This window comes from Elephas maximus, chromosome X, assembly GCF_024166365.1.
Source record: "Elephas maximus indicus isolate mEleMax1 chromosome X, mEleMax1 primary haplotype, whole genome shotgun sequence".
NCBI classification, from domain to species: Eukaryota; Metazoa; Chordata; class Mammalia; order Proboscidea; family Elephantidae; genus Elephas; species Elephas maximus.
In genome coordinates, this window is record NC_064846.1 from 46,104,361 (window position 1) to 46,131,020 (window position 26,660).

At 40.5% G+C, this 26,660-nt stretch overlaps 1 protein-coding gene across 1 annotated transcript in view; it reads left to right on the forward strand.

Annotated features, from left to right (window-relative positions):
- The first annotated feature begins 2,898 nt into the window (after nucleotides 1–2,898).
- DCX (doublecortin) overlaps nucleotides 2,899–26,660 on the forward strand; it is a 135,473-nt gene continuing 111,711 nt past the window's right edge. The window contains exons 1-3 of the mRNA XM_049871431.1: nucleotides 2,899–2,917; nucleotides 4,661–5,046; nucleotides 13,098–13,438. Coding sequence (XP_049727388.1) covers nucleotides 4,683–5,046; nucleotides 13,098–13,438 — 705 coding nt within the window. The 5' untranslated portion in view covers nucleotides 2,899–2,917; nucleotides 4,661–4,682. The remainder of the gene's footprint in view (nucleotides 2,918–4,660; nucleotides 5,047–13,097; nucleotides 13,439–26,660) is intronic.

A 26,660-nucleotide genomic window follows, 5' to 3' on the forward strand; every position in this document is an offset into this window, starting at 1 on the left:
TTCCTGTTTACCCCACTCCACCACAGATCCTGCTTTCTGTGCTTCTGGTAAGTGCCATAAACTAATGATTACTTCCTTGTTTGATGGATGGTCTTTTTTCCTTACCTGTTCTTTAAGCTGAGTTCGGTTAACCCAGATTGTAGTATATCAAGAAAAATCTAAGCCCTTCTTCTTCATGATTTTTGCAAGATGCATGTTCTTGCCCCTTTTTCCTCGATGAGTCTTTTAGCCCCTCAGGGGCAGTGATGGATATCTCATACTCTGCACTCACTGTGCCTGTATTACTGGGCACATGGTAATTGCTCAAAGGGACTTATTGCTAAATTACTCACAATAGGATTACTGGGCTTTTCCTTCAATCTCTTCATTCTATTGAGCCTGCTTCTGTGACTATCCCTTGATCTTCAACAGTGACTTCCATATTTAAAGATGCAGTTTCCCACTTATGCCTGAGATCTTCTATTCTGCCTGTAGCCCTTCTCCTCTGAGAAAGTGAGGAAGAAGATGTTGGTGAATAACTTAGAATTCTTTGAAAAGAAATGTCTTTATTTATGAGATGATCTAGTCAAGATTTTGTAAAAGCTTTTCTACAGAGTATTAGCCTATGGGATGCTCAGGGCTGGGGTAAAGGACCTATGATTTAGAAAAAAAAAAGTGGGAAGCCCTTTATACTAAATTGTCTTCTTGGAGACATGTATCATATTATAAGTATATTAAAGGCTCTGAGAAGTCTTGTGATAAAGAGAATTGTTTAACTTTGTTTAGCCCATCTTTTCTTAAAAGTTTTCTTAAAGGTTTTTGACCAAGTAAAGTTTTCACTTTACTTAGATCCACAATCAACACCCATGGAAGAAGCAGTCAAGAAATCAAAAGACACATAGTACTGGGCAAATCTGCTGCAAAAGGCTTCTTTAAAGTGTTAAAAAAGAAAGATGTCACCTTGAAGCCTAAGGTGAACCTGACTCAAGCCATGGTGTTTTCAATCGCCTCATATGCATGCAAAAGCTGGACGATGAATAAGGAAGACTGAAGAAGAATTGATGCCTTTGAATGGCATTGGTGAAGAGTTTTGAATATACCATGGCCTTCCAAAAGAACAAACTAATCTGTCTTGGAAGATGTACAGCCAGGATGCTCCTTAGAAGCAAAGATGGAGAGACTACGTCTCACATATTTGGACATGTTATTAGGAGGGATCAGTCCCTGCAGAAGAACACACTTGGCAAAGTAGAGGGTCATCGAAAAAGAGGAAGACCTTGGATAAGATGGATTGACACAGTGGCTGCAACAATGGGCTCAAGCCTAACAAGGATTGTAAGGATGGCGCAGAACCGGGCAGCGTTTCGTTCTGTTGTACATAGAGTCACTATGAGTCATAATGGGCTTGATGGCACCTAACAACAACACACTGATATGTAAGAAAAAAGAAGTTTTGAGACATTAGTCTCACTGGGCGATGAAATTGCAACTGCTAGTCTACCACTGTTTGGAATTTTACACATTTCCCTGCTGCTATTCCTTGATATTTCTCTGCCTCTGATCAGAATAACCCTGATTTATGAAGAGGTCGCCACAATGTAAGGTAGAAACACATGGAAGGGAACAAATTAGACAGATGCACTCCTTTGATGCACTTATTTAGGAACCAGGAGAGCAGTAGAAAGGTGTTGGGAGGACTTGACTGGGCATTTGAGGTTTTACTAACATATATAGCTTAGGCTTTGCTGAACCCACACTTTCCAGAGAAGGAAGACACTAATATTTTTATTTCACTTTGAGACAACTTACAGTAAGACACATGTGCAGAAATTACTTAAATATGAAGAAAGCAACAGCTAAAAAAAAATATAAAAGGGAGGGCTAATTATACTAGGAATCAGATATAAAAAATTAAGGAACAAGCTATTAGCGCTGAGCTTCCTGGAAGCCAGGTAAAAATGGAATCATGACTGTTACATATTAATTAGTTCAAGACTGTTACATATTAATTCATGTAGCCTCAATTGTAAAGATGGAATGGAGCCCACTCGCCCTTTACTTTCTCACCTTTCTCTTCTTTTTCCTGTAGTTTGGTCTGATCCAATGAGTTCAGTTTTGATGCTTCCTTGCTCTTAATAACATACTTGATAAAGAAGACAATTAGTGGCAAATAGTTTGAGGAGAGATCTATTAATGTTTTTTTTTATGCCATCAAACCTTCTTTACATAGAAAGGTCTCTGAGTTGGATTTGAACTGCCAAACTAGAGGTAAAGGCCATAGATACCATTAACCAAATTCTTACACCCAGCTGAAAGATCTTTGGAGCCCTTTTCAACCTCATTCTCCATGAAAATTTGGAACTATTTTCCACTTGTCTTACACCTTTCCCGCTCCCTCTTAGTATACTCTACTACCTCCATTTACAAAATAACCAGTTGTTGGATGAATGAGCTAAAATGTCTTAAAGAATTTGCAAATTTGATTGTTTTCTCTCAAGGGAGTGGTAGGAAGAGAGCTACAATCTTAGAATCCAGCTTTGGCTGTCTGAATCTGGCCCCCAGGCTGATTAGGCCAAGGATTTGGCCAAGTGAATTTTTCAATTCTCTAAAAGAAAGAGCTAGCACATTGCTCATTAGAGCATTCTGAACTTGCCTGTGCAATCTTTTTGCTACCCTGCAATTTCCTCTTGGTTATAAATGAAACCTTTCTAGCTGTTAATGCAGCTTGTGATTTGAAAAAAAAAGCCTGTAATTAATCATAGGAGGTTGGGGGGATTCACTAAGCCTGAGTTACATGGGAGAAGCTGGACAAGGCACTAGGACCTAGAAGGCATCTATCCACCCTGGCAGGAATTTCTTGCTTGGAGCTCAGACAACAAAGGCATAGAGAGATTGGTTTTCTTTCTCTCAGCATCTCCACCCAACCAGCAGAAAACCGGTGAGTGGGGCTTTCGAGTGATTTTCAGGCAGAATGTAACAGATGTCAAACGGGAAAAGCACAAGGCAAAGCTAGTTGTCTCTCTGTATGTGTGTCTTTCTCTCTCTCCTTTTTTTCTTTATTCAGTTGGATTTTGTCCTAAATCTCTACCTGGGATTTTCCTTTGGAAAAGTGAGTTTGACATTTCTTTGTTTTCAATGTAATGTTGATTTAAAATAATACCACCCCTGATTCTAAAGCAAAGCAAAGCAGAACGGAACTGGCATGTCTGGGGAAATGCTTGCTACTCGTCTTGAGGAGGTGGGGTCTTTTACCACTGCAGGTTGTCTGACAGAGACAATGCTGAGCTCAGCACAGGTCATGGTGACATTGGAAGAAAAGAGGGACTGAGCCTGGCAAACCTACTAGGCACCAGTCCCTCTTTATCTTCTATCCTCCTGGTTCCCTTGCAAGTATCTCCATGTGGCAGTGTGTAGCAGCTGAGCCCTGGTTGCTTTGTGAGTCCTTTTATCCCCATCTGTGAGATGCATGTTCATAGTTTGGTTCCTAGGTTGTCACTACATTTGCTGGCATTTGGGGGCTTTGATTGTATTTGGTTTCATATTTTGATTTTTTTTTTTTTTTTTTTTGGTTCAGCAGTAAAGGAAAAAGCAAAGCCTGACAAATGACCATCTTCTGCCTCAGTTAACACACCTGGGCAATAGATAAGTTTGGGGTGAATTGCCTGCTGTGAGGGCAAAATGCCTCTTCAGTCGGGGTAGAAACACAGAACAATGAAAGGTGTGCTTGCTTCTAAAGGTCTCATATGTCATTCAGGGACTCATTTGGGAGTCTTTCAACAATTAAATTATTCTATTAAGAGGCGTGGATGCAGCGCTAGGGAGGGGATGGGGCACCTAAAAAAAAGAAAAGGATTTTGTGACCAAATGGTACCAAGGGGAAAGCAGAGCTAATAACTCATTAAATAACTGATTTTTCTAATCCTTTTTTTTTTTTTTTTCTCAGCGTATTTCTATGAATGTCTGATAGCTGCACCAGCTTGGTAGGGAAAGGGTTTGATGAATAGCACAAAGAGGCTGGCTATTCCCTGGAGGCTGTCCCTTTAAACAAGAATCCTAGTTTATTCTGGGGGGAGGGGATGCACACATTAGAGTAGGAAAGAGGGTTTGGAATAAAATTAAAGCGCTCCTCTTCATAGTCATTGTCCTGAGATGCAGAGACTGCTTCCTAAGCTAGAGATGCTAACCTTGGCTAGTTCCTTCTGTTGTCTTCAAGGGGAATTTTGTCAGGCTATGAATTCATTTACAACTGTTAGTCATGTGGGCATGTGTGAGGAAACAGATGCCAGTTTTAATGCATTTAGCCTGAAGTTACAATTTGATAGGAGCCACTGTCAGTAAGTCCCAGGGTTTTAAGCTATTCCAAAATCCCTCCTCCCCTCTGCTTGGAATAGTGCCAAACGTGCCTCCCTCCCTATCTCTTACCCCCAACCCCCACAACTACCAGCACCCCCAGCCTCTCCCAGCCCCTCCTTCTTCTCTATTCAGATCAATATTCCTGCAGGTCAGTGGCAAGCAGCAGATGGGTCACGGGCTTTTTCAACCAGGTCTTTTCACAGGCAGCAGGTTGCGGATCTGGATCTGGCTAATATTTAAAATCCCTCCCCCCTCCTTTTTTCCTTACCCCTTTTTCTTTGCCTCTCTTTACCCACCCCCCACCCCAACCCCTTTCTCCAACACTCAGGTCTCTGAGGTTCCACCAAAATATGGAACTTGATTTTGGACACTTTGACGAAAGAGATAAGGCATCCAGGAACATGCGAGGCTCACGGATGAATGGGCTGCCCAGCCCCACTCACAGCGCCCACTGTAGCTTCTACCGAACCAGAACCTTGCAGGCACTGAGCAATGAGAAGAAAGCCAAGAAGGTACGTTTCTACCGCAATGGGGACCGCTACTTCAAGGGGATTGTGTACGCTGTATCCTCTGACCGTTTTCGCAGCTTCGACGCCTTGCTGGCTGACCTGACTAGATCTCTGTCCGACAACATCAACCTGCCTCAGGGAGTACGTTACATATACACCATTGATGGATCCAGGAAGATCGGAAGCATGGATGAACTGGAGGAAGGTAATTCAAGGAGTGGGTGGTTGTCCTTAGTGGGAGGTGGCACAATGATTAAGGTTCTATTTTTTTAATTTCATGGAAAGAAATTAGGAAGTATATTTGTCAAGACACCAGGTTGATGCTCAGACTTCTCATTCTACACGCCACTAGCAACCACTCTCTACGGCCTTCAGTTTCTGCCAGCTGGGGTTGAGGTGTTGGTGCTGGTGATAATGTATTGTGCTTCTCTGCTGTGGTATATAAAGAAAAATCTGAATTGTGGTGTTTACTCTAGATCTTGTTCATAATTACCCTGTGTAGCATTATTGAGGCAGACCATATAATCATTACGGGTGTAACAAAGAGGGAAGGTTGGTTGAGTTAACAGAGAGAAGGTTTTATACCCAAGTTTCCTGTGAACTGCTAAGAGACTATTTGGTGAATTGCAACTCATTGGAAATATGTACCCTAAAAGCAGGACTTCCTGGACATATTCACAGAGGATTATACTTTTAGGTAAGTGGTCACTGCTCAGCTGTTGCTTCTAAAAAGCCCACTCCAGGGTGTGTCCCTTAGGCTGAGGTCATTGAGAGAAATACCAAAGAAAGCTGTAGGTATGTCTGGTATTTTAATGAAGACCATTCCTATTAGAATAGGAACTGACTCACTGTACCCAAATCCCTTTAAGTCTGCTCTAGATTTTGGTTTTTTAACTATATTTTCTGGCAAGATTGCTGAAAATCCAGACAACCTGTGAACCTACTGGAAAATAGGGAAAATCCAACCTCTTACCAAAACTGCTCAGCTGTAAAGTCTCCTTTGTGATCATTTAGAAAATAAATCTTGGAACGCATCCTTAATATTCTACTTTAGCAAACCAATTTTATTGAGGGTGCTTTCCTACTTCCACTTTTAAATTGGTAAGTATAACATATGGGATCATTTTAACCTGACACAATGCTTTAAAAGACAGCAACAATAATAAAAATGTTCCCCTGGTTCCCTCCCCCACTCGCCAGCCTTCCCTCCCAGCTCCCTGCATTCCCTGAGCAAAGAAAGGTGAGCTTAGAGCAAGTAGATCTTTAAGGAAAACAACTTATGAGCCAGCCAAGAAGGAAGAAGAAACAACAGCACATTAAATGACTTGGTGTGGGAGTGCCAGCCTTGGCTTCACTGCTTCTGGGTTTCTTATGTTCCTAAACAAAAGGAGTATGCAGAGTTTCCCTTGTGCAAGACTATAGCTTTCTCAAGTAGCTACAGTTTCCCAAGTCAGGCCAAGTGATTGGGGCAGTTGCTTATAAAGGAAAGTGTCCATGTGAATCCTGGATCTGGGTCTCAGGGTTCAAATCTGAGGGGTGTCTACATAACTGATCTTGAAAAGCAATGGCAAGGAGGCTTAGATTATTTGATGATGTGTTGTATGGCCAGGTAGATGTTAATCCTAGGCCTTTCCTGACCATTGAAGGATTAGCCATCCTAGCACAAATCTTTAAAATAAGAGTCAGGGCAAACGTAGGGTTTAAAGCTAGGTTGAGGGAGCTGTCCAACAAAGTAATCAATTGGGTGTGTATCTTTTGTCACTGTAAAATCCATATCTCAGTTGAATTTAAGGGCTTTCCCTATAATAACTTTCTCAAACAAAGCAACTTGAACCACTAAATATATCCTCATTTACACTAGCGGTGATCATCCGAAGGTCACAATGGATGCTAGGGCAGAATTCTGAAGCAAGTCGCATTGTATTAAGAGCAAGGATTAGAATGTTCTTGTGTGTAACACAAGAAAGCTGTCATGCACAGATTCCTCCCCAATCCAGTTTTTTTTTACATATCCTACTCAAGAATAAGCCCTTGATATTGATTTTTCTCCCTGGATGTGTGTATGTGTGTGTATTGGAGGGGGGTGTGCTGATAAACAATCTCAGTTCAATAGTGCTAGTAAATGTAATTTTGAAAAACAAAAACACATCTTTTCCCTTGAGTTGTTTTGAGCCCTGCTGGATTGGACTCCTCTCATCTACCACTCCAGGGAGCAGTGGTACTTTCTGGTGAATTCTGGAATATGTAGAGTGTGATTGGGGCTCAGTTGCATTTGTTTATAAATATCTACAAACACAAGCTACAGTGACTCTCAATGGCCTCCCTGAGCTGAGTACTGCCCATGCAGTCAAGAAAAATTCAGAGATATCTTTGGGATAGTGTTGAGAAATGTGACCAATTTTCCAATGACCACAGAGTCAGACAGGAGAGGGCTGTGGGGCGAGGAGAGTAGAGAAAATGGCTCTTCTCTTCTATTTTGTCCTTTAGAAATACTCAGTAAATCTAGAGATGGAGGACAGAAGTCCCTTCACTTTCTTCTCCTTCGGAAAGGTTTAATGAAAGATCAAAGAATTCATATGCATTGCTTCCCATGAGGCTTCAAATTGCAAAAGCTTGGAAATACCTCAATGGAGAATCAGGGGCACTGTGTTCTAGTCTTAGAGGGAGCAGATTATAATGGGAAGTCTTTGCAATCAGACAAACCTTGGTTCAAATCCAAGGTCTGCAACCTCCTAATTTGTGTGACCTTGGAGAAACTGTTTAGATTCCCTGAGCCTTAGTTTCTCATATGTACAATGGAAGTAACAATTTTGAGAATTAAATATAACAATGGATATGAAGTACCTAGTGTTTTACTTAGTATTTTGCTTGGCATTCCCAATTTTATTATTATTTGAGCCGTCATAGTTTGTAGCTGGTAAGTTACATGATCATAGGTTTGCCCTTAACATCACTGTGATTAATGTTGTCTTTATTTTAAACAACTTTGTTAAGGTATAATTTACATAACATAAAATTCACCCATTTGAAGTGTAAAATTCAATGATTTTTTGAAAATTTACCAAGTAGTGCAACTATCACCATAATCCAATTTTAGACTATTTTCATACACCCCCATGAAAACCCATACCAATTAGCTGTCACTTCCTGTTTCCCCCTAACCTCTCCAGCCTTAGGCAGTCATCAATCTGCTTTACATCTTTATAGATTTGCCTTTTCCAGACATTTCATGTAAATGACATCATACCATATGTGGTCCTTTGTGACTGTCTTCTTTTACTTAGCATAATGTTTTCAAGGTTTATCCATGCTGTACCACGTGTCAGTCTGCCATTCTTTTTTGTTTGTTTGTTGCTATTCTTTTTTATTGCTGAATAATATTCCATTGTATGGATATGTCTATCCATTCTATGGATATTTTCCATTTCATAACTGTAAAATGAGACTAGTAAAACCTGCCTGCTCTATCTCATAGGATGCTGGTAAGGATAAAAATAGATAATGGATATGAAAACACATGTACAAGGTAAAGAAATAATGCTATGAATATGATAATAATAATGACAAGGATGATGTTCATGAGGGGTTGGAATGACCACCGGTTCTCTAACCTGTGCTGCCTTTCAGAATATTTAGAGCCTTAAGAAAAATACAGATTTCTGGGCCACACCCCAGACCTACTGAATCAGAGTACCCAGGGGTAAGGCCCAGGAATCTATGTTTTTTCAAAGACCCTCAGGTAATTCCTATGGGCACTTAGACTTTGGAAGTATTCGATTAGGTGATCTTGATGTTCCCCTTCAGCTAATTTCAGTGGTGAGAATTCCTAGGAATGCAGAAATCCTTATATCTGTTTTTTACTTTTTAGTTCTTAGAAGAATGGAGAATAGAACGTATTATGTTTCCAAATGGCCACATTAATAATTATTTAGCCTATAACGAAATGAAAAAAAATTGATTAATAATCACTCTGGCCTTGTCGAATGTCTAGTGTCTGCTGCTGCATACTGAAAGTAGGAAGGGAAGCATTTTGGACCAAAGATAGATGATTGATGTTAGCTTTCCCATAATTCCTTGGAAAGACCTAGGGTCTTAGTGAGGCTGTATAAGATGTGGTCCTACTGTATTCATAGTAGGTCAATGAATAAAATCCTTTGGTGGCTTTTCCTTTTTTCTTGCTTAGCCTTTCACTTTAGAATTCTTCTCCTTCCCCTCATATTCTCTCTACTCCTCTCCCCACTTCCTTGTATGAGAGTACTCGGATCAATCTTAGGGGTGTTATTTGTGACTAGCCAGCTTTTCTGAACCCATATTGAGATACGTTTGAGCATTATCAATCAGGCCATGAGACAATATTTACAATTAGGGTGGTTTTAGACAACCTGAGCTGTATGGTGACACCATCTATGATCCAGTTTCATCTCCTATAGGTCATTTGTTCCAATGAGATAAAACCACCTTCTCACTAATTTGTCCTCTAACTACTGAAGCAAGCACATTGCCAAAGAGGAGAATTGTAAGATACCTGGAAGGGATGCATTGTTAATACGTATAATAATATAATGAAGTAGCATTTAATATTTCTCTTCTTGAGTCAGGAAGCCCCAGAGAAGAGGAGACAGCCCAGGCAGAAGTGTTTCTGCACTGAGAATATGGAAATACATTTAATGCTGTTGGAAATGGAGCCCTCCTGAAAGCAAAGGGAGGCAGACTAGATCATCTTGAGCTCACAGCTCAGTCCCCTCCTGCCCTTACAGCTGGTCTTCCATGACTTCATTTCCTTTCCCACTCTCCCCAAAGCAGGTTGTCAATTCCACAAAATTGTCACCTTGCTTGGCTCTGAAACCAGTTTTCCCTCTAGGCTCCCAGCGGGAGGGAAATGGCCCCTGGAAGCTGTGGTAGGATAGGAACCCAGCTGTGTAAAGGTGCAACCCACCTCACCCAGCTCCAAGTGCCAGGCAGCCAGACATGCAGGAAGCACTGAGTTCTGGCAGATGTCTGCCAAATCACAACAAGGAAGCCTTAGTTTAGAGAAGCGGCACATTGATACCTTTCCAGTATGAGAAGTAGAGAGTCCTCAGTGATGAACACTGTTTCTTTAACCTGTAATTACCATAACAGCTTTGGTATATTGTTTCCTAAGGCCTATTTGGAATGGAAAGGAGAAGAAAATTTCTTCTTGTAGACCTATAAGGGCTGAAAGAGACCTCAGATGTTACCTAGTGCCATACCTTCAATTTATAGATAGGAAAGCTGAAATTCAGAGAGATTAAGTGAATTGTCTGAGGTCACACGGCTTGTAAATACCTGATTGGGCTTTGAATCCAGGTCTGTCTGACTCCTGAGTTGCCATTCTTATCCATTATGGATATCTTGCCCTTGGTGGGCTTCAGGAGTGGCTTTGCTGGGTGTTACCTGTACAGATCCACATTTGGCTTTTGCAGCAACTGGAGGCTTCCTGCCAATCAGCAGGAGCTCTTATCTTTGAGGTGTGGGACTCAGGTAGTGGTCAGGTGATATTATAATCACAGCCCAGTTCCTAGATGGCTGTCTTTGCTTCTCTCTTTCCTTCAACTTCTGCTACTCCTTTCTTTCCTTGTCTCTCAGCTCTTTCTTCCTTTCTCTCTCTGCTCTTTCTGTCTCATTCTCATCTCTGTTCCTTCAAATTAAGCCCTTAAAAAAAAAGCCCTTAGCTAGAATTTATTAAGTGCTTACTGTATGCCAGGCTCTGGGCTGAGCATTGTATGATCGTCATCTGATTTAAGCTTCAAAACAAACGTGTGAGGTAGGTATTATTACCATCCCCATTTTGCTGACAAACTGAAGCCAATGGAGGTTAGGTAATCAGTCCCAGGACACACAACTAGGAAGTGTTGGGGACAGGACCAGGCCCCAGTTCTGACTGACATCACCTCAACTGCTTTTTCCCCCACTACTCTGAATTGGGACCAAAAGGAGAGAGTAGACTGACTAAAATGTACCGTTGGAAGGTGCTTAACATAGATTTGACTGAGGCCTGGACCCTCTGGAAAGTTCTTGGGTGTCATATGATACTATAGCTATTTGCCATCATGTTCATTTTCATCGGAGGTGGTTAATCATACTTATAGTCAGAGGCTTAAGAGGTTTAAGAGATGGGAGCAAAAAAAGTCCAGAGTCCTAATAGGGCTACACAGCTGACTCTCCAGAGAAGACTGTGGGTGAGTGAAATCATAAATATATAACCTCACACATTTCCACACCACCAGTTGTCAGACAGGATTTCAAAGTACATGACAAATTACGGAAAACATCTGACTCAAAGGCAGTGACCTCTTGCAAGGTGCCTGTGAAACTGGTGAAGTGCTAAAGGCAAGAGACCATTCTAAGGTATGGGGGATGGTGGCTGTGACAATACAGAGGAATTGAAAGGGCCCACTTCATCCTTTTAATTCACAAATGAAAAACTCCCAACCAAGAGACACCCTAATTTCTCTGGTGCCCTTGCTGGCTAATCTTACCCAATCCAGGTGATTAGAGGCAGCAGAGAGAACATTTAACCATTCCATTCCTGGGCATGCACGTGTGCACCAGGTGGGGGAGGGTGCCTGTGCTCGCCTAGAAACCATCCCCCCTCACTCCCACCATCAAGACAGAAGACTCCAGGCTTCTGGTATGCAGAGCAGCTTTGGAAGCCACTTTGCAGATTTTGGAAGCCATTTACCCTCCCCCTCCACACAACTCAAATGTCCTCAAAGGTGCCCTAGAGAATCTGACTGAATCTTAGTACTAACTGAGAAATTTATTAATTAACATGACTTAAAGGATTTTGTGCTACAGCAAAGTAATCAATATTTGCAAAGGGAGTGAATTATCAGCCCGGGGTTTCTGAATGTCTCTGTGGTTTTCCCGGTGAGGCCAAGGGAAGGAGAAGAGCCAACTGGCTATAATTGTGTTTAATGCTTTCTTTGCACTGCCTAGCACTGATCTATTTATTTATTTAGGGTTATTACTGATGACTTAAACTTGATTAAATCACACTGGTTTTCTGCAGCTCAACCTCTGGATAAACTTCTGTATACCTCGAGGCTAATATGTTTTACTCAACAAATTCAACCTTTTCCGATATTCTATCCCTGAGGCTGAGCCTACCTCTCTTTGCATTTTCTCTAGCTTATAGTCCTTGGGTGTCCAAACCCTTCTTCTTGCCTCTGGCCCCTATGTTTCTTCCGCTGTATTAGTCATTTCCTCTAGCCCAAGGTACATTGAAAATTACACTAGATCCCTCCAATCCATAAATCAGGGTGTATAATTTATTCTCACATATTCACCTCATTATTTATGGCAGCCAAGGGTGAGCACTGGTGAAGACAGCCCTGTATACGCAGATCTAGTGTGCAGCATTTGGGAGGATGGAAAGATGAGGGATGGGTGATGGAAACAAGAGAGAGTGTTTTTCAAGCTTCAGGCAGACTGTGAGGTTCACAAGCAGAAGTTAGACTTGCAAATAAAAGGAAGCGTGTGTGTGCGTGTGTTTGCGCACGCATGCAGGTTGCTGTTCAGAGAGTTTCTCTACCTGGGTATACAGATGAACAGTGTAGGACACAGTATATATGCATATATACTTTCACCACACCTGCACACCCACATAACTTTCACAGTTCCATTGCTTAGCCACATACCCTGAGCAAAGGGCCACCTGGCTTCTTGTCAAGTATATACTGTATGCCAAATGTGCAAGGTTACATGGATCACTTTAACTTGGCATTAAATGAACAAGCTTTTAAAGCTCTCCTTGGTTCATAATATAACAAAGGGAGGGGGTGATGGAACATAGGACAGGAGCATTAAGAAATAGAGACACGTTAAAAACACTCCAGTAATGACCCTAGAAGTTAACGTATAAAATGATTTTAAAAACTCTGTTATTCTAAAAACTACCATAAATGTTTCAGATCCAATGAAAACACATCAGGCTTGAGGAGTCCACTCATTAGGTGGTACACAGGTGTGCTCATTGTCCTTAGACCCCTTAGCCTTACATCATTCTTCAAGGAGGTAAGCCATTATATTGAAGGATGTTTTGCTGATCATTGCTCTTGAATTTGAATAAGTCAAATTGCTAAAGAGCCCAATTAGGAATTGTGCCTAAGCTTGGTTATTATTGCCAGTTCTCCAAAAGTCCCACCCCGATATCAATGTGTATTCATTTGGTTAGAATGGTTCATATGTATCTGCTATTAAACTAATCATCTGACCACTTATTTCCTTCTTTAGGGGAAAGCTATGTCTGTTCCTCAGACAACTTCTTTAAAAAGGTGGAGTACACCAAGAATGTCAATCCCAACTGGTCTGTCAATGTGAAGACATCAGCCAATATGAAAGCCCCTCAATCCCTGGCTAGCAGCAACAGTGGCCAGGCCAGGGAGAACAAGGACTTTGTGCGTCCCAAACTGGTGACCATCATCCGCAGTGGGGTGAAGCCTCGGAAGGCTGTGCGAGTGCTTCTGAACAAGAAGACAGCCCACTCATTTGAGCAAGTCCTCACTGATATCACTGAAGCCATCAAACTAGAGACCGGGGTTGTCAAAAAACTCTACACTCTGGATGGAAAACAAGTAGGTACCTTTGTAGAATAGCTCTTCTTTCTCATTTGTTCTACTTGGATGACCATCTTGTACCTAAGACATCATTTCTACTTGGGGGACCCTTTCTCGATATCTCATTATCCCTACTTGCTTGATATTATATGTCCTCGTTTGGAGGGAAGGCCTTTTCAGAGAGCAAAGCACTGGAAGAGGACACTAAGGCTTTGAAATCCAATCTGCTTCTGATTTTCCAAGTAGAATGGTTACTTAGCTTCAGTTTCCTTATCTGCTAAGAAAAGGTGTGTTAGAATGTAGGTCTTATACATTCTTACGAATATGACTTTAGCTAATGCATGATACAATCATGATTATGTGATTGGTGTTTTAATGCATGTGACTGTGAATGAGACTTGTCCACTCTTTTCTTCTTACATGCCCTTTCTTTGGTATTCAGCATCCATTCTAATGAAAAGCAGTTGAAGTGACTCTCCTATGCTATGAAGAGAGTCAGATACGGGGAAGCACTGAAGTCTCTGGTTTGTTGTCTTTGCCTCACAGTAGACCACATTTTTTCTCTCTCCCTTTTCCATGTGACATAGCTATCTTAATTTGGTTCCACTGATGGTTTGTGTGAGAAAGGGACTATTTCAGGATCCTAAAATTAGCCCAAGAAAGATGCTGCCATCTGTTCCCCTCCAAATCAGGTTCTTCATGTCATTGGTTCTGCTACTAAAGTGCTACCTATATTAATATCTGGGAAAGAATGCAGCCAGGCGTCTCCATCAGACAGATGCACTATTCTCTTGAGCATAGGGAGTTGTAAATATATGACAAAAAATGTTCCAAGGGAATTGGAACGGTGGCTGGTTCTATTGGCCCTAAAGAGAATCCTGGTCCTCTGTCAGAGAAGACAAGTGTGGCTTCTTATCAGCCCAAACTTTTCACCTCTTGAAATACCCTTGGTGTTTGACCATCTATATAGATTCTAAACAATCAGATTGACTATACATCCAAATAACTGATGAGTGTTCAATGCAGAACTGTGTTTCCTTCCATCATTTATGACATATACTATGTACTCCAAGATTTTAAGTTTCAGGGCAAACTCAAAAAACTCATATACTTTGAAATTTTGATAAATATGTGGCTTCTATCGGTTTCCCTGGAAACCCTGGTGGCATAGTGGTTAAGTGCTATGGCTGCTAACCAAAAGGTCGGCAGTTTGAATCCACCAGGTGCCTCTTGGAAACTCTATGGGGGCAATTCTACCATGTTCTATAGAGTTGCTATGAGTTGGAATTGACTTGACGGCAGTGGGTTTGGTTTGGGTTTTGTTTTTTTTTTAATCTGTTCCCCATCATTTTGTGATCTGAAAGACACCTAGAGGTGCTGTTTATATGTGATTCATGCTTGTTGTACCAAAGCAATGGGTTTTACCTGTGATATTGGGAAAAGTCCCAACCCTCAAGCATTTCTCTGAGGGTATCCCTCTTCTGAATGCCAAGTATGTAATAAACAGGAGATGCCTAGGAACAGGCTTAATCACTGGAACCCTCATCTGGGAGAAATAGGACCCAGGAATTTTAGACTCATTGGATCTTAGAGTTGAGAGTGACCCTAGAAGCTATAACATTTAACCTCCCACCTAAGTCAGGGATATTCTCTACAATCATTTCACAAGACAACGTGTTCCACTATCCAACAGCTGTGATTTTTAGATTTTCTTTATATTGGGTATAAATCTGCTTCTCTATACCTTCAGCCTCTTGAAGTGATACAGAACAAATGCAAATCAAGGACATAGAAGAATAGGTTTCTAGTCTTGGTACTGCCACTTACTATGTGACCCTGGGCTAACCATCTTGAGCCTCACATTTCTCTGGACAAAGAGTCTGATCATACCTGGCTTGCCCATGCTCACTGCATTCTTGTGAGGTACAAATGAAATAGGGATATGAAAACACTGTAAATTAAAACACATTATGTAAATATATATGCATATGATTATTATATAATTAAGCATTAAATCAGATAATATGCCTAAATTGACTGGCATGTGGTAAGTTCTTGATAAATGTTAGCTCTCTTCCCCCTACTTTACCTCTATCATTCTTAGAAGGAATTTCCAACATTTTGTGGAGATATTCCATACCCTGGTATTCTGTGATCTGTTAAATTTTGGGTGATTGCTCCTAATAAAGGGACATCTTCACCTAGGTAAGTAAGCACCAGTTCCAGTGATCGGTAGATTTTCTTTCCTACGGCAGTCCATGCAGAGTGGCAAGCCCTCCCCAGCTCCCTCAAATGTTGGTTCCCATTTCTTTAGAGAACGTATCACAAGATGCCAGCGTATGCTATGGTGTGTGTGTACAGTAATGCCAGGAAGTAATGATCAGAGGAGCAGAAAAAAATGCCCTTTCAGACCTCTGTGCCTCTGTACATACTGTTCCTTCTCTCTAAAATGTCTTCGTCCACACATCCTGACTCCTGGAGGTTATCTTTTAAGACCTGGTTCAAATGCCACTTCATCTCAGAAAAATTCCCTGTCATCACAATGCAGATTTAAAGCAGTCTTAATTTTTTTTTAATGCTCAGTTCCTGGTACACTGTGGATACTCTATAAATATTTGTTGACAAAATGAACTGCCATAAAGAGATTCTCACATAGCCCAGGTAGTTGTTCTGAGAAGCCCTTCGCTTTCAGTGCCCCAGACATTCATTATCTTTAAGTCTGTCTATCCAAAGAGATTGGGGGCCCCCAAACTAGTGTGTATGCTACGCAGACAGCTTCTATCTGTTACTTACTGGGAAGTCACAGAGGGCAGACATTTAAGGCAATGTTTCCCTAAAGTATATTCTAAGAAGAACTGCTCCCATCTCCTCACACCCTGGAAGCTCTTTAAAAAAGAGTTCTGTGGTTAAATAAGATTGTGAAATGCTGCAAATTATATGCCTTTCTTAGGGATTCCCAGTGCTCATTGGCATATTAAATGATCTGAGAAATCCTGCAGAAAGGAAACCCATTTAGCTTAGACCCAGGATTTCCCAATCTTATTTAACCACAAACTTTTTTAATGGAATATATATAAACGCTGTTTAAGAAGATGCTGAATGATTGGGAACTAGTCTAACCTCAATGGTAAAATCGGTATGTATGAGCCAACCCATAAATCAAACATTGTTGTGTGGTTACGACATGGACATTAAATAACAAAATTTGGGGGTACAGGAACAAATCTACTAATTGCAAAATAGGTGCTGCGTATACAGAAGGTTGGTGCCAAATTCAAAAATTTTGGAGCCCAGCCCATTTCCCAATTCTAGTGATGACAACTCTAATGTAAACACCTGTCAGTCACTTTGATTACTGGTGGGTATTCTTACTACTTGGCAATATGATCTTCCTCTATGGAGACTGAGGACACATGTGTTTCAATAGCTTGGACTTGCTTGGATGAGATTCCACGCCTGCCTTTGGCTAAATGTGGCACCAGGCACTGAGTTGGAAAGGACAAAGAATGGTCAAAGCCATTTGCTATGGAACGCTTTAATCGTGAAATCAAGGCCATCACTTGAGTTCAGTGTATGCTCTATTTGAATCCTAAATCCACCAAATCAAGTGTTTTTTTCCCCCCCTTCATTTAAGTAATGATCTGCTAAAAGGGTGTACCACTTGACTCATGGTTTATGCTGATTGACAAGCAATCTGCAGACATGGCTCTCATCTCTTTCCGTTTTCATTTTGTTTGGATGTGCTCTTGGAGCCCATGATCTTTTCAGCGATTATGTTTTGTCAAGGTTAAAGACTGGTTTCCTAACCTCTTGTCTCTGAGATATTGGTGATCTGTGTAGGTAAGGAAGCTAACCATCAATATAGGAGGGAGTTCCAATGTACTCCTCACCTCAAAATAAGAAGTACCTAATGGAATAAAGAACGGCTGGTTGGGCTCCTGGATATCCCCAGGGGCTGAAAGGATTTCTAGGAGGTTGAGGGCATAAGACGGCACTGGGTCTGGTGAGGGCATAAGGAGGGTTGGATGATGATCCATATTAGTTTCCTCTCAGGTGAGGTCGCTCTTTTGATTCCTTGGCAGCTGGAGTGGTTGTGATGTGTCAATCAAATTATCCAACTATTAATTTCCATAATTAAAAAACATGTTGATCTTTATGCATAAAGGAGATGGACGGATAAAAACTGGAACCCAGATTTCTGGTTCGCTTGATGGTAATGGCTAAATAGATACATGGCATAGTCTTAAATTCAATTCTGTAAAGCAGAGATCATAGTGCTTCTGTTAGAGTTACAGAGCTCTAATAATAGACTTCCAGCTTTTCTTGCATCTTACATAGGAATGCAGCTGGTCCTTGCACCATTCATTTTCATGGTACACTGACTGGCATCTCTAGGTGCAGTTTCATCAAAGATGTAATAGTGCCTCAAGATACATGCCTAAGGAATAAATATGGCCTTTAGTATTTGTGTTGACTTTGTTAGGCAAATTTTCAAATGGATGATTTATTTTCTGTTCCTGTCTGCACCTTTCTAGTACCAACTACTTGGACTAGGGATTTTAGGTTTCAGAAAAACAGAGAAGCTTCTTTAAGCTTATTCCATACCTCGGAAGCTAGAACAGGAGTTTTAAGGAAATGTTTTGAAGCATAAGATGGTGGAATAGGAAGGTGAGAGCACGAAGGATGTTGGGGCTGCTGCTAAGTATTCCAGGAAAGCCTTGTCCCTTCCATCTTGCCATACTAAACAAAACTGAGTGGTACACACATGCAGGCAATTGCGCGAAACACAGGAGGACAGGTTTGATTTAACCTTGCAAATGATGTGTGTAATTTACCAAAGTGGATGTACCTTTCCTTTGACTATGAAGCCCATTTTTATCCCCTACTCCACCATCTCTCCCCGCTTTAGTCACATCTGGTCTTATTTGCATTCCATGACCTCCAGGTCTCCTTCTCTCCTTCTAGTGCTATGACCCTGTCAGTCAACTTTAGGCTAAATAGAAAAGGCCACGTGGCTGTAGATTATCCCCCAAGAGGGTATTCATTTATTATTGACCTTCACTTGAGAAAATCAAGGCTAGAAACGTGATGTTTGTATTACTAAACTTGCCCCTCCCCAACCTTACCCAGATTCCTCGAGCCAGGCTTTGAGAGGATTGGTTTGAATATGAGCTGGAAAAGATCTGAGATGGGAAGCCACAGGCTGGGCTCTGTGAAAGGAGACACTTTGCAAACTGCCTCACCATACGTGGTGTATACTTCAAGATGCCTCACTCCAAGATAGATTTTGCAGTTTAAAAGAGGGCTTGTGATGGAAGTAGCCAAAACATCAAATATAGTGTCCTTCCAGAAAGAAATGACCAAGTGTAGCCTGGTGATATGTTATTTCTTCAGTCATTTAGCCTCTTAGAGTTTTATTGTTGATGAGACGCTCCTGGATCTGAGTGGTGATAAAAGCAAGCCTTGTCCAGACATATCATATCAATGAAGGTTGGATGAACCTCTGAAACTACTGCCCTGAGATAATCTTCAACCTTAAACCAAAAATATCCCCTGAAGTCTTCTCAAAACCAAACAATAGTTTAGCTTAACTAGTAAAAAATGTCTGCCTTGAGCATTCTGCTCTTTTAAGAGCCATCTATGTGGGATCCAATTGAAAACAACAACTTGAAAGATTAGATAGGAACCTTAGGGGGCAGTGAATTTATGTTAATGGGGGAGGAACAACTCAAAAAAGGAGAATGAGAATGGTTGCACAACTTGAAGAATGTTATCAATATCACTAAATGGTATATACATGTAGAAACTGTTGAATTGGTGTGTGTTCTGCTGTGTATGGAAACCCTGGTTAAGTGGTTAAGTGCTACGGCTGCTAACCAAAGGGTCGGAAGTTCGAATCCGCCAGGCGCTCCTTGGAAACTCTATGGGGCAGTTCTACTCTGTCCTATAGGGTCGCTATGAGTCGGAATCGACTCAACGGCACTGGGTTTGGTTTGGTTTTGGTTTTGCTGTGTATATTCTCAACAACAACAAAATAAATAAATAATTTTTAAAAAGCTTTGGCTTAGTGTTCCAAACTCCCATACTGATTTGTCTATTGATATTTAATATTCTGAAAATGGAAAGAACTTTTGACAGGGATTTGGAAGATCTAAGTTCTAGTCCTCACTCTGTTCCCCACTAGCTGTATGATATGAGGTCAATGACATATATTTTATGGGCCTTAGTTTTTGAGAAGATTAGTACAAGACCTTTAAGGGTACTTCTAGGTTCACGATGATAAAGTGTTTATCTCACAGCATTGGCTCTGTCTAGACTTTTTTTTTTTTTAACTGAAAACCCCCCACCTCTCTATCTTCTTAGGATCTCCAACATGATAGACATGTTGGTGGATATATTGTTTCATAGGATGGTCCCTAAAGGGCATTTACACAGTTCTTACACTCAGATCTTTCTTGCCACCCATAATGACATGACCAAAGAATATCTTCAGACTAGTAATTTTGTTTTGACCTCATTTTCTGTCCAACGTAGATGATACGGGGAGTGGGGGGAGAGGGGAGAGCTCAGAAAACAAAGACAAAAGCCAGCTTGCTGGAATTGTGACAAGTATCTGACAGTGCCATTATTAAGGCTTCTCTACCACATTGGTGCTATTTTCAGTGCTGGGGAGGGATCACTGCCAAGGGGGGTGGGCTGGCAGTAGACCTAACTGCACTGGTATTTCTTGAATAAACTAAAAAGTGGGGTTTGATCTATCCAAGAATGCAGGCTTTACCATTACTAACCAGGGGAGTAACTGGCCTCTTGTTCTCAGTTCTTAATTTTCATCTTTCTCATTATTGTCATCCCCTCAAAGTGGCAGAGAAAGCATTGTTTCCAAAAAATGTTTTTATAAATAGCTTTATTGAGATGTAATTCACATATCATACAGTCATTTTAAGCACACAATTCAATGGCTTTTAGTATATTTACATAGTTGTGTATCCATCACCACTATCAATTTTAGAATATTTTATTGCCCCCCCAAAAAAAGCCCCATACCCCTTAGTTATCACCCCCCACTATCCCTCCATCCTTCCCCAACCCTAGGCAATCACTGATCTATTTTCCGTCTTTATATATTTGCCTATATTGGACATTAAAGATAAATGGCATCAGAAAATATGTGGTCTTTTGTGCCTGTCTTCTTTCACTTCACCGCGTGTTTTGGATGTTCATACATCTAGCATATATCGTACTTAACTTCTTGTATGCTGAATAATATTCTATTTTATGGAGATATCCCTCATTTTATTTATTCATTCATCAGTTGTTGGGCATTTGGGTTGTTTCCACTTCTTGACTATTACAAATAACAGTGTTAGGAAATTTTGTGCACAGATTTTTATGTGGACATATGTCTTCATTTGGGTAAAAACTTAGAATTGGTATTGATGGGTTGTATAACATGTATTGGAAACCCTGGTGGTGTAGTGGTTAAGTGCTATGGCTGCTAACCAAAGGGTCGGCAGTTTGAATCTGCCAGGTGCTCCTTGGAAACTCTATGGGACGGTTCTACTCTGTCCTATAGGGTCGCTATGAGTCGGAATTGACTCGACAGCACTGGGTTTGGTTTTTTGGTTTTATAACATGTATATGTTTAAAATTTTAAGAAACTGTCAAAGTGTTTTCCAAAGTGGATGAACCAATTTACATCCTCAGCAACAATGATTAAGGGTTTCAGTTTCTCCACATCCTCACCAACACTTGTTATTGTCTGTCTTTTTTTATTAGAGCCACCTTAGTGGTTGTGAAGTAATACTTGATTTGCATTTCCCTAGTGACTAACGAGGAACTCTTTTGGTGCAGGGTTTAAGAGCTTGGTTGCTAACCAAAAGGTAAGCAGTTCGAATCCACCAGCGGCTCCTTGGAAATCCTCTGGAGCGGTTCTACTCTTTCCTATAGGGTCGCTATGAGTCGAAATTGACTTGACGGCAACCATTTGGTTCGGCTAATGGCTAATGATGTTGGACATATTTTCACATGCTTATTGACCATCTGTGGGTTCCCTGGGTGATGCAAATGATTAATGTGCTCAGATACTAACAGAAAGGTTGGAAATTCAATTCCATCCAAAGATGCCTTGAAAGAAAGGTCTGGCGATCTACATCCAAAACTGCAGCTATTGAAAATGCTATGGGAGCACAGTTCCACTTTGACACACATGAGATCACCATGAGTTGGAACTAATTCCATGGCAACTGGTTTTTTTATTGACCATTTGTAGATCGTCTTTGGAGATATGTCTATTCAGATCCTTTGCCCATTTTTTTTCGTCATGGTAAAATGCGTCTTCTAAAACACTTGCCATTTCAATCATTTTTACGTGTACATTAATTACCTTCACTGTGTTGCATAACCATCACGACTGTTTCCATTTTTTTTAATTAATTTTTATTAAGCTTCAAGTGAACATTTACCATTCCAATCAGTCTGTCACATGTAGGTTTACATACATCTTACTCCCTTCTCCCACTTGCTCTCCCCCTATTGAGTCAGCCCTTTCAGTCTCTCCTTTGGTGCCAATTTTGCCATTTTCCCTCTCTATCTTCCCATCCCCCCTCCAGTCAAGAGTTGCCAACACTCTCTCCAGTGTCCACCTAATTTAATTGGCTCACTCTTCATCAGCATCTCTCTTCCCCCCGCTGACCAGTCCTTTTCATGCCTGATGAGTTGTCTTTGGGGATGGTTCCTGTCCTGTGCCATCAGAAGTTCTGGGGAGCATTGTCTCTGGGATTCCTCTAGTCGCATTCATATCATTAGGTATGGTCTTTTTATGAGAATTTGGGGTCTGTATCCCATTGGCCTCCTGCTCCCTCAGGAGTTGTCTGTTGTGCTCCCTGACAGGGCAGACATCGATTGTGGCCGGGCACCAACTAGTTCTTCTGGTCTCAGGATAATGTAGGTCTCTGGTTCATGTGGCCCTTTCTGTCTCTTGGGTTCTTAGTTGTCGTGTGACCTTGGTGTTCTTCCTTTGCCTTTGCTCCAGGTGGGTTGAGACCAATTCATGTATCTTAGATGGCCGCTTGTTGGCATTTAGGACCCCAGGCGCCACAATTCAAAGTGGGATGCAGAATGATTTCATAATAGAATTATTTTGCCCGTTGACTTAGAAGTCTCCTCAAATCATGTTCCCCAGACCCCAGCCCCTGCTCCACTGACCTTTGAAGCTTTCATTTTATCCCGGAAACCTCTTTGCTTTTAGTCCAGTCCAGTTAGGCTGACCTTCCTTGTATTGTGTGTTGTCTTTCCCTTCACCCAAAGCAGTTCTTATCTACTGATTGATCAATAAAAAACTCTCTCCCTCCCTCCCTCCCTCCCCCCTTTGTAACCACAAAAGTATGTGTTCTTCTCCGTTTTTTCTATTTCTCAAGATCTTATAATAGAGGTCTTATACAATATTTGTCCTTTTGCCTCTGACTCATTTCGCTCAGCATAATGCCTTCCAGATTCCTCCATGTTATGAAATGTTTCAGAGATTCGTCACTGTTCTTTATCGATGCGTAGTATTCCATTGTGTGAATATACCACAGTTTATTTCCCCATTCATCCGTTGACAGACATCTTGGTTGCTTCCAGCTTTTTGCTATTGTAAACAGAGCTGCAATAAACATGGGTGTGCATATATCTGTTTGTGTGAAGGCTCTTGTATCTCTAGGGTATATTCCGAGGAGTGGGATTTCTGGGTTGTATGGTAGTTCTACTTCTAACTGTTTAAGATAACGCCAGATGGATTTCCAAAGTGGTTGTACCATTTTACAATCCCACCAGCAGTGTATGAGAGTTCCAATCTCTCCACAGCCTCTCCAACATTTATTATTTTGTGTTTTTTGGATTAATGCCAGCCTTGTTGGTGTGAGATGGAATCTCATCGTAGTTTTAATTTGCATTTCTCTAATAGCTAATGATCGGGAGCATTTTCTCATGTATCTGTTGGCTGCCTGAATATCTTCTTTAGTGAAATGTGTGTTCATATCCTTTGCCCACTTCTTGATTGGGTTGTTTGTCTTTTTGTGGTTGAGTTTTGACAGAATCATGTAGATTTTAGAGATCAGGCGCTGGTCTGAGATGTCATAGCTGAATATTCTTTCCCAGTCTGGAGGTGGTCTTTTTACTCTTTTGGTGAAGTCTTTAGATGAGCATAGGTGTTTGATTTTTAGGAGCTCCCAGTTATCTGGTTTCTCTTCATCATTTTTGGTAATGTTTTGTATTCTGTTTATGCCCTGTATTAGGGCTCCTAGGGTTGTCCCTATTTTTTCTTCCATGATTTTTATCGTTTTAGTCTTTATGTTTAGGTCTTTGATCCACTTGGAGTTAGTTTTTGTGCATGGTGTGAGGTATGGGTCCTGTTTCATTCTTTTGCAAATGGATATCCCGTTATGCCAGCACCATTTGTTAAAAAGACTATCATTTCCCCAATTGACTGACACTGGTCCTTTGTCAAATATCAGCTGCTCATCCATGGATGGATTTATATCTGGGTTCTCAATTCTGTTCCATTGGTCTATGTGCCTGTTGTAGTACCAGTACCAGGCTGTTTTGACTACTGTGGCTGTATAATAGGTTCTGCAATCAGGTAGAGTGAGGCCTCCCACTTTCTTCTTCTTTTTCAGTAATGCTTTGCTTATCCGGGGGTTTTTCCCTTCCATATGAAATTAGTGATTTGTTTCTCTATCCCCTTAAAATATGACATTGGTATTTGGATTGGAAGTGCATTATATGTATAGATGGCTTTTGGTAGAATAGACATTTTTACTATGTTAAGTCTTCCTATCCATGAGCAGGGTATGTTCTTCCACTTAAGTATGTCCTTTTGAATTTCTTGTAGCAGAGTTTTATAGTTTTCTTTGTATAGGTCTTTTACATCCTTGGTAAGATTTATTCCTAAGTATTTTATCTTCTTGGGGGCTACTGTGAATGGTATTGATTTGGTTATTTCCTCTTCGGTGTTCTTTTTGTTGATGTAGAGGAATCCAAGTGAGTTTTGTATGTTTATTTTATAACCTGAGACTCTGCCAAACTCTTCTATTAATTTCAGTAGTTTTCTGGAGGATTCCTTAGGGTTTTCCATGTATACGATCATGTCATCTGCAAATAGTGATAGCTTTACTTCCTCCTTGCCAATCTGGATAACCTTTATTTCTTTGTCTAGCCTAATTGCCCTGGCTAGGACTTCAAGTACGATGTTGAATAAGAGCGGTGATAAAGGGCATCCTTGTCTGGTTCCTGTTCTCAAGGGAAATGCTTTCAGGTTCTCTCCATTTAGAGTGATATTGGCTGTTGGCTTTGCATAGATGCCCTTCATTATGTTGAGGAATTTTCCTTCAATTCCTATTTTGCTAAGAGTTTTTATCATAAATGGGTGTTGAACTTTGTCAAATGCCTTTTCTGCATCAATTGATAAGATCATGTGGTTTTTGTCTTTTGTTTTATTTATGTGATGGATTACATTAATGGTTTTTCTGATATTAAACCAGCCTTGCATACCTGGTATAAATCCCACTTGATCAGGGTGAATTATTTTTTTGATGTGTTGTTGGATTCTATTGGCTAGAATTTTGTTGAGGATTTTTGCATCTATGTTCATGAGGGATATAGGTCTATAATTTTCTTTTTTTGTAATGTCTTTACCTGGTTTTGGTATCAGGGAGATGGTAGTTTCATAGAATGAGTTGGGTAGTATTCCGTCTTTTTCTATGCTTTGAAATACCTTCAGTAGTAGTGGTGTTAAGTCTTCTCTGAAGGTTTGGTAGAACTCTGCAGTGAAGCCGTCTGGGCCAGGACTTTTTTTTGTTGGAAGTTTTTTGATTACCGTTTCAATCTCTTTTTTTGTTATGGGTCTATTTAGTTGTTCTACTTCTGAATGTGTTAGTTTAGGTAGGTAGTATTTTTCCAAGAATTTATCCATTTCTTCTAGGTTTTCAAATTTGTTAGAGTACAATTTTACGTAGTAATCTGAAATTATTCTTTTAATTTCATTTGGCTCTGTTGTGATGTGGTCCTTCTCGTTTCTTATTCAGGTTATTTGTTTCCTTTCCTGTTTTTCTTTAGTCAGTCTGGCCAATGGTTTATCAATTTTGTTAATTTTTTCAAAAAACCAGCTTTTGGCTTTGTTAATTTTTTCAATTGTTTTTCTGTTCTCTAATTCATTTAGTTCAGCTCTAATTTTTATTATTTGTTTTCTTCTGGTGCCTGATGGGTTCTTTTGTTGCTCACTTTCTATTTGTGCAAGTTGTCGGGACAGTTCTCTGCTTTTGGCTCTTTCTTCTTTTTGTATGTGTGCATTTATCGATATAAATTGGCCTCTGAGCACTGCTTTTGCTGTGTCCCAGAGGTTTTGATAGGAAGTATTTTCATTCTCGTTGCTTTCTAAGAATTTCCTTATTCCCTCCTTGATGTCTTCTATAACCCAGTCTTTTTTCAGTAGGGTATTGTTCATTTTCCAAGTATTTGATTTCTTTTCCCTAGTTTTTCTGTTATTGATTTCTAGCTTCATTGCCTTGTGGTCTGAGAAGATGCTTTGTAATATTTCGATGTTTTGGATTCTACCAAGATTTGTTTTGTGACCTAATATGTGGTCTATTCTAGAGAATGTTCCATGTGCACTAGAAAAAAAAGTAGATTTTGCAGCAGTTGGGTGGAGAGTTCTATATAAGTCTATGAGGTCAAGTTGGTTGATTGTTGTAAGTAGGTCTTCCGTGTCTCTATTGAGCTTCTTACTGGATGTCCTGTCCTTCTCCAAAAGTGGTGTGTTGAAGTCTCCTACTATAAATGTGGAGGTGTCTATCTCGCTTTTCAATTCTGTTAGATTTGATTTATGTATCTTGCAGCCCTGTCATTGGGTGCATAAATATTTAATATGGTTATGTCTTCCTGATCAATTGTCCCTTTTATCATTATATAGTGTCCTTCTTTATCCTTTGTGGTGGATTTAAGTCTAAAGTCTATTTTGTCAGAAATTAATATTGCTACTCCTCTTCTTTTTTGCTTATTATTTGCTTGATATATTTTTTTCCATCCTTTGAGTTTTAGTTTGTTTGTGTTTCTAAGTCTAAGGTATGTCTCTTGTAGGCAGCATATAGATGGATCGTGTTTCTTTATCCAGTCCGTGACTCTCTGTCTCTTTATTGGTGCATTTAGTCCATTTACATTCAGCGTGATTATAGATAAATAAGTTTTTAGTGCTGTCATTTTGATG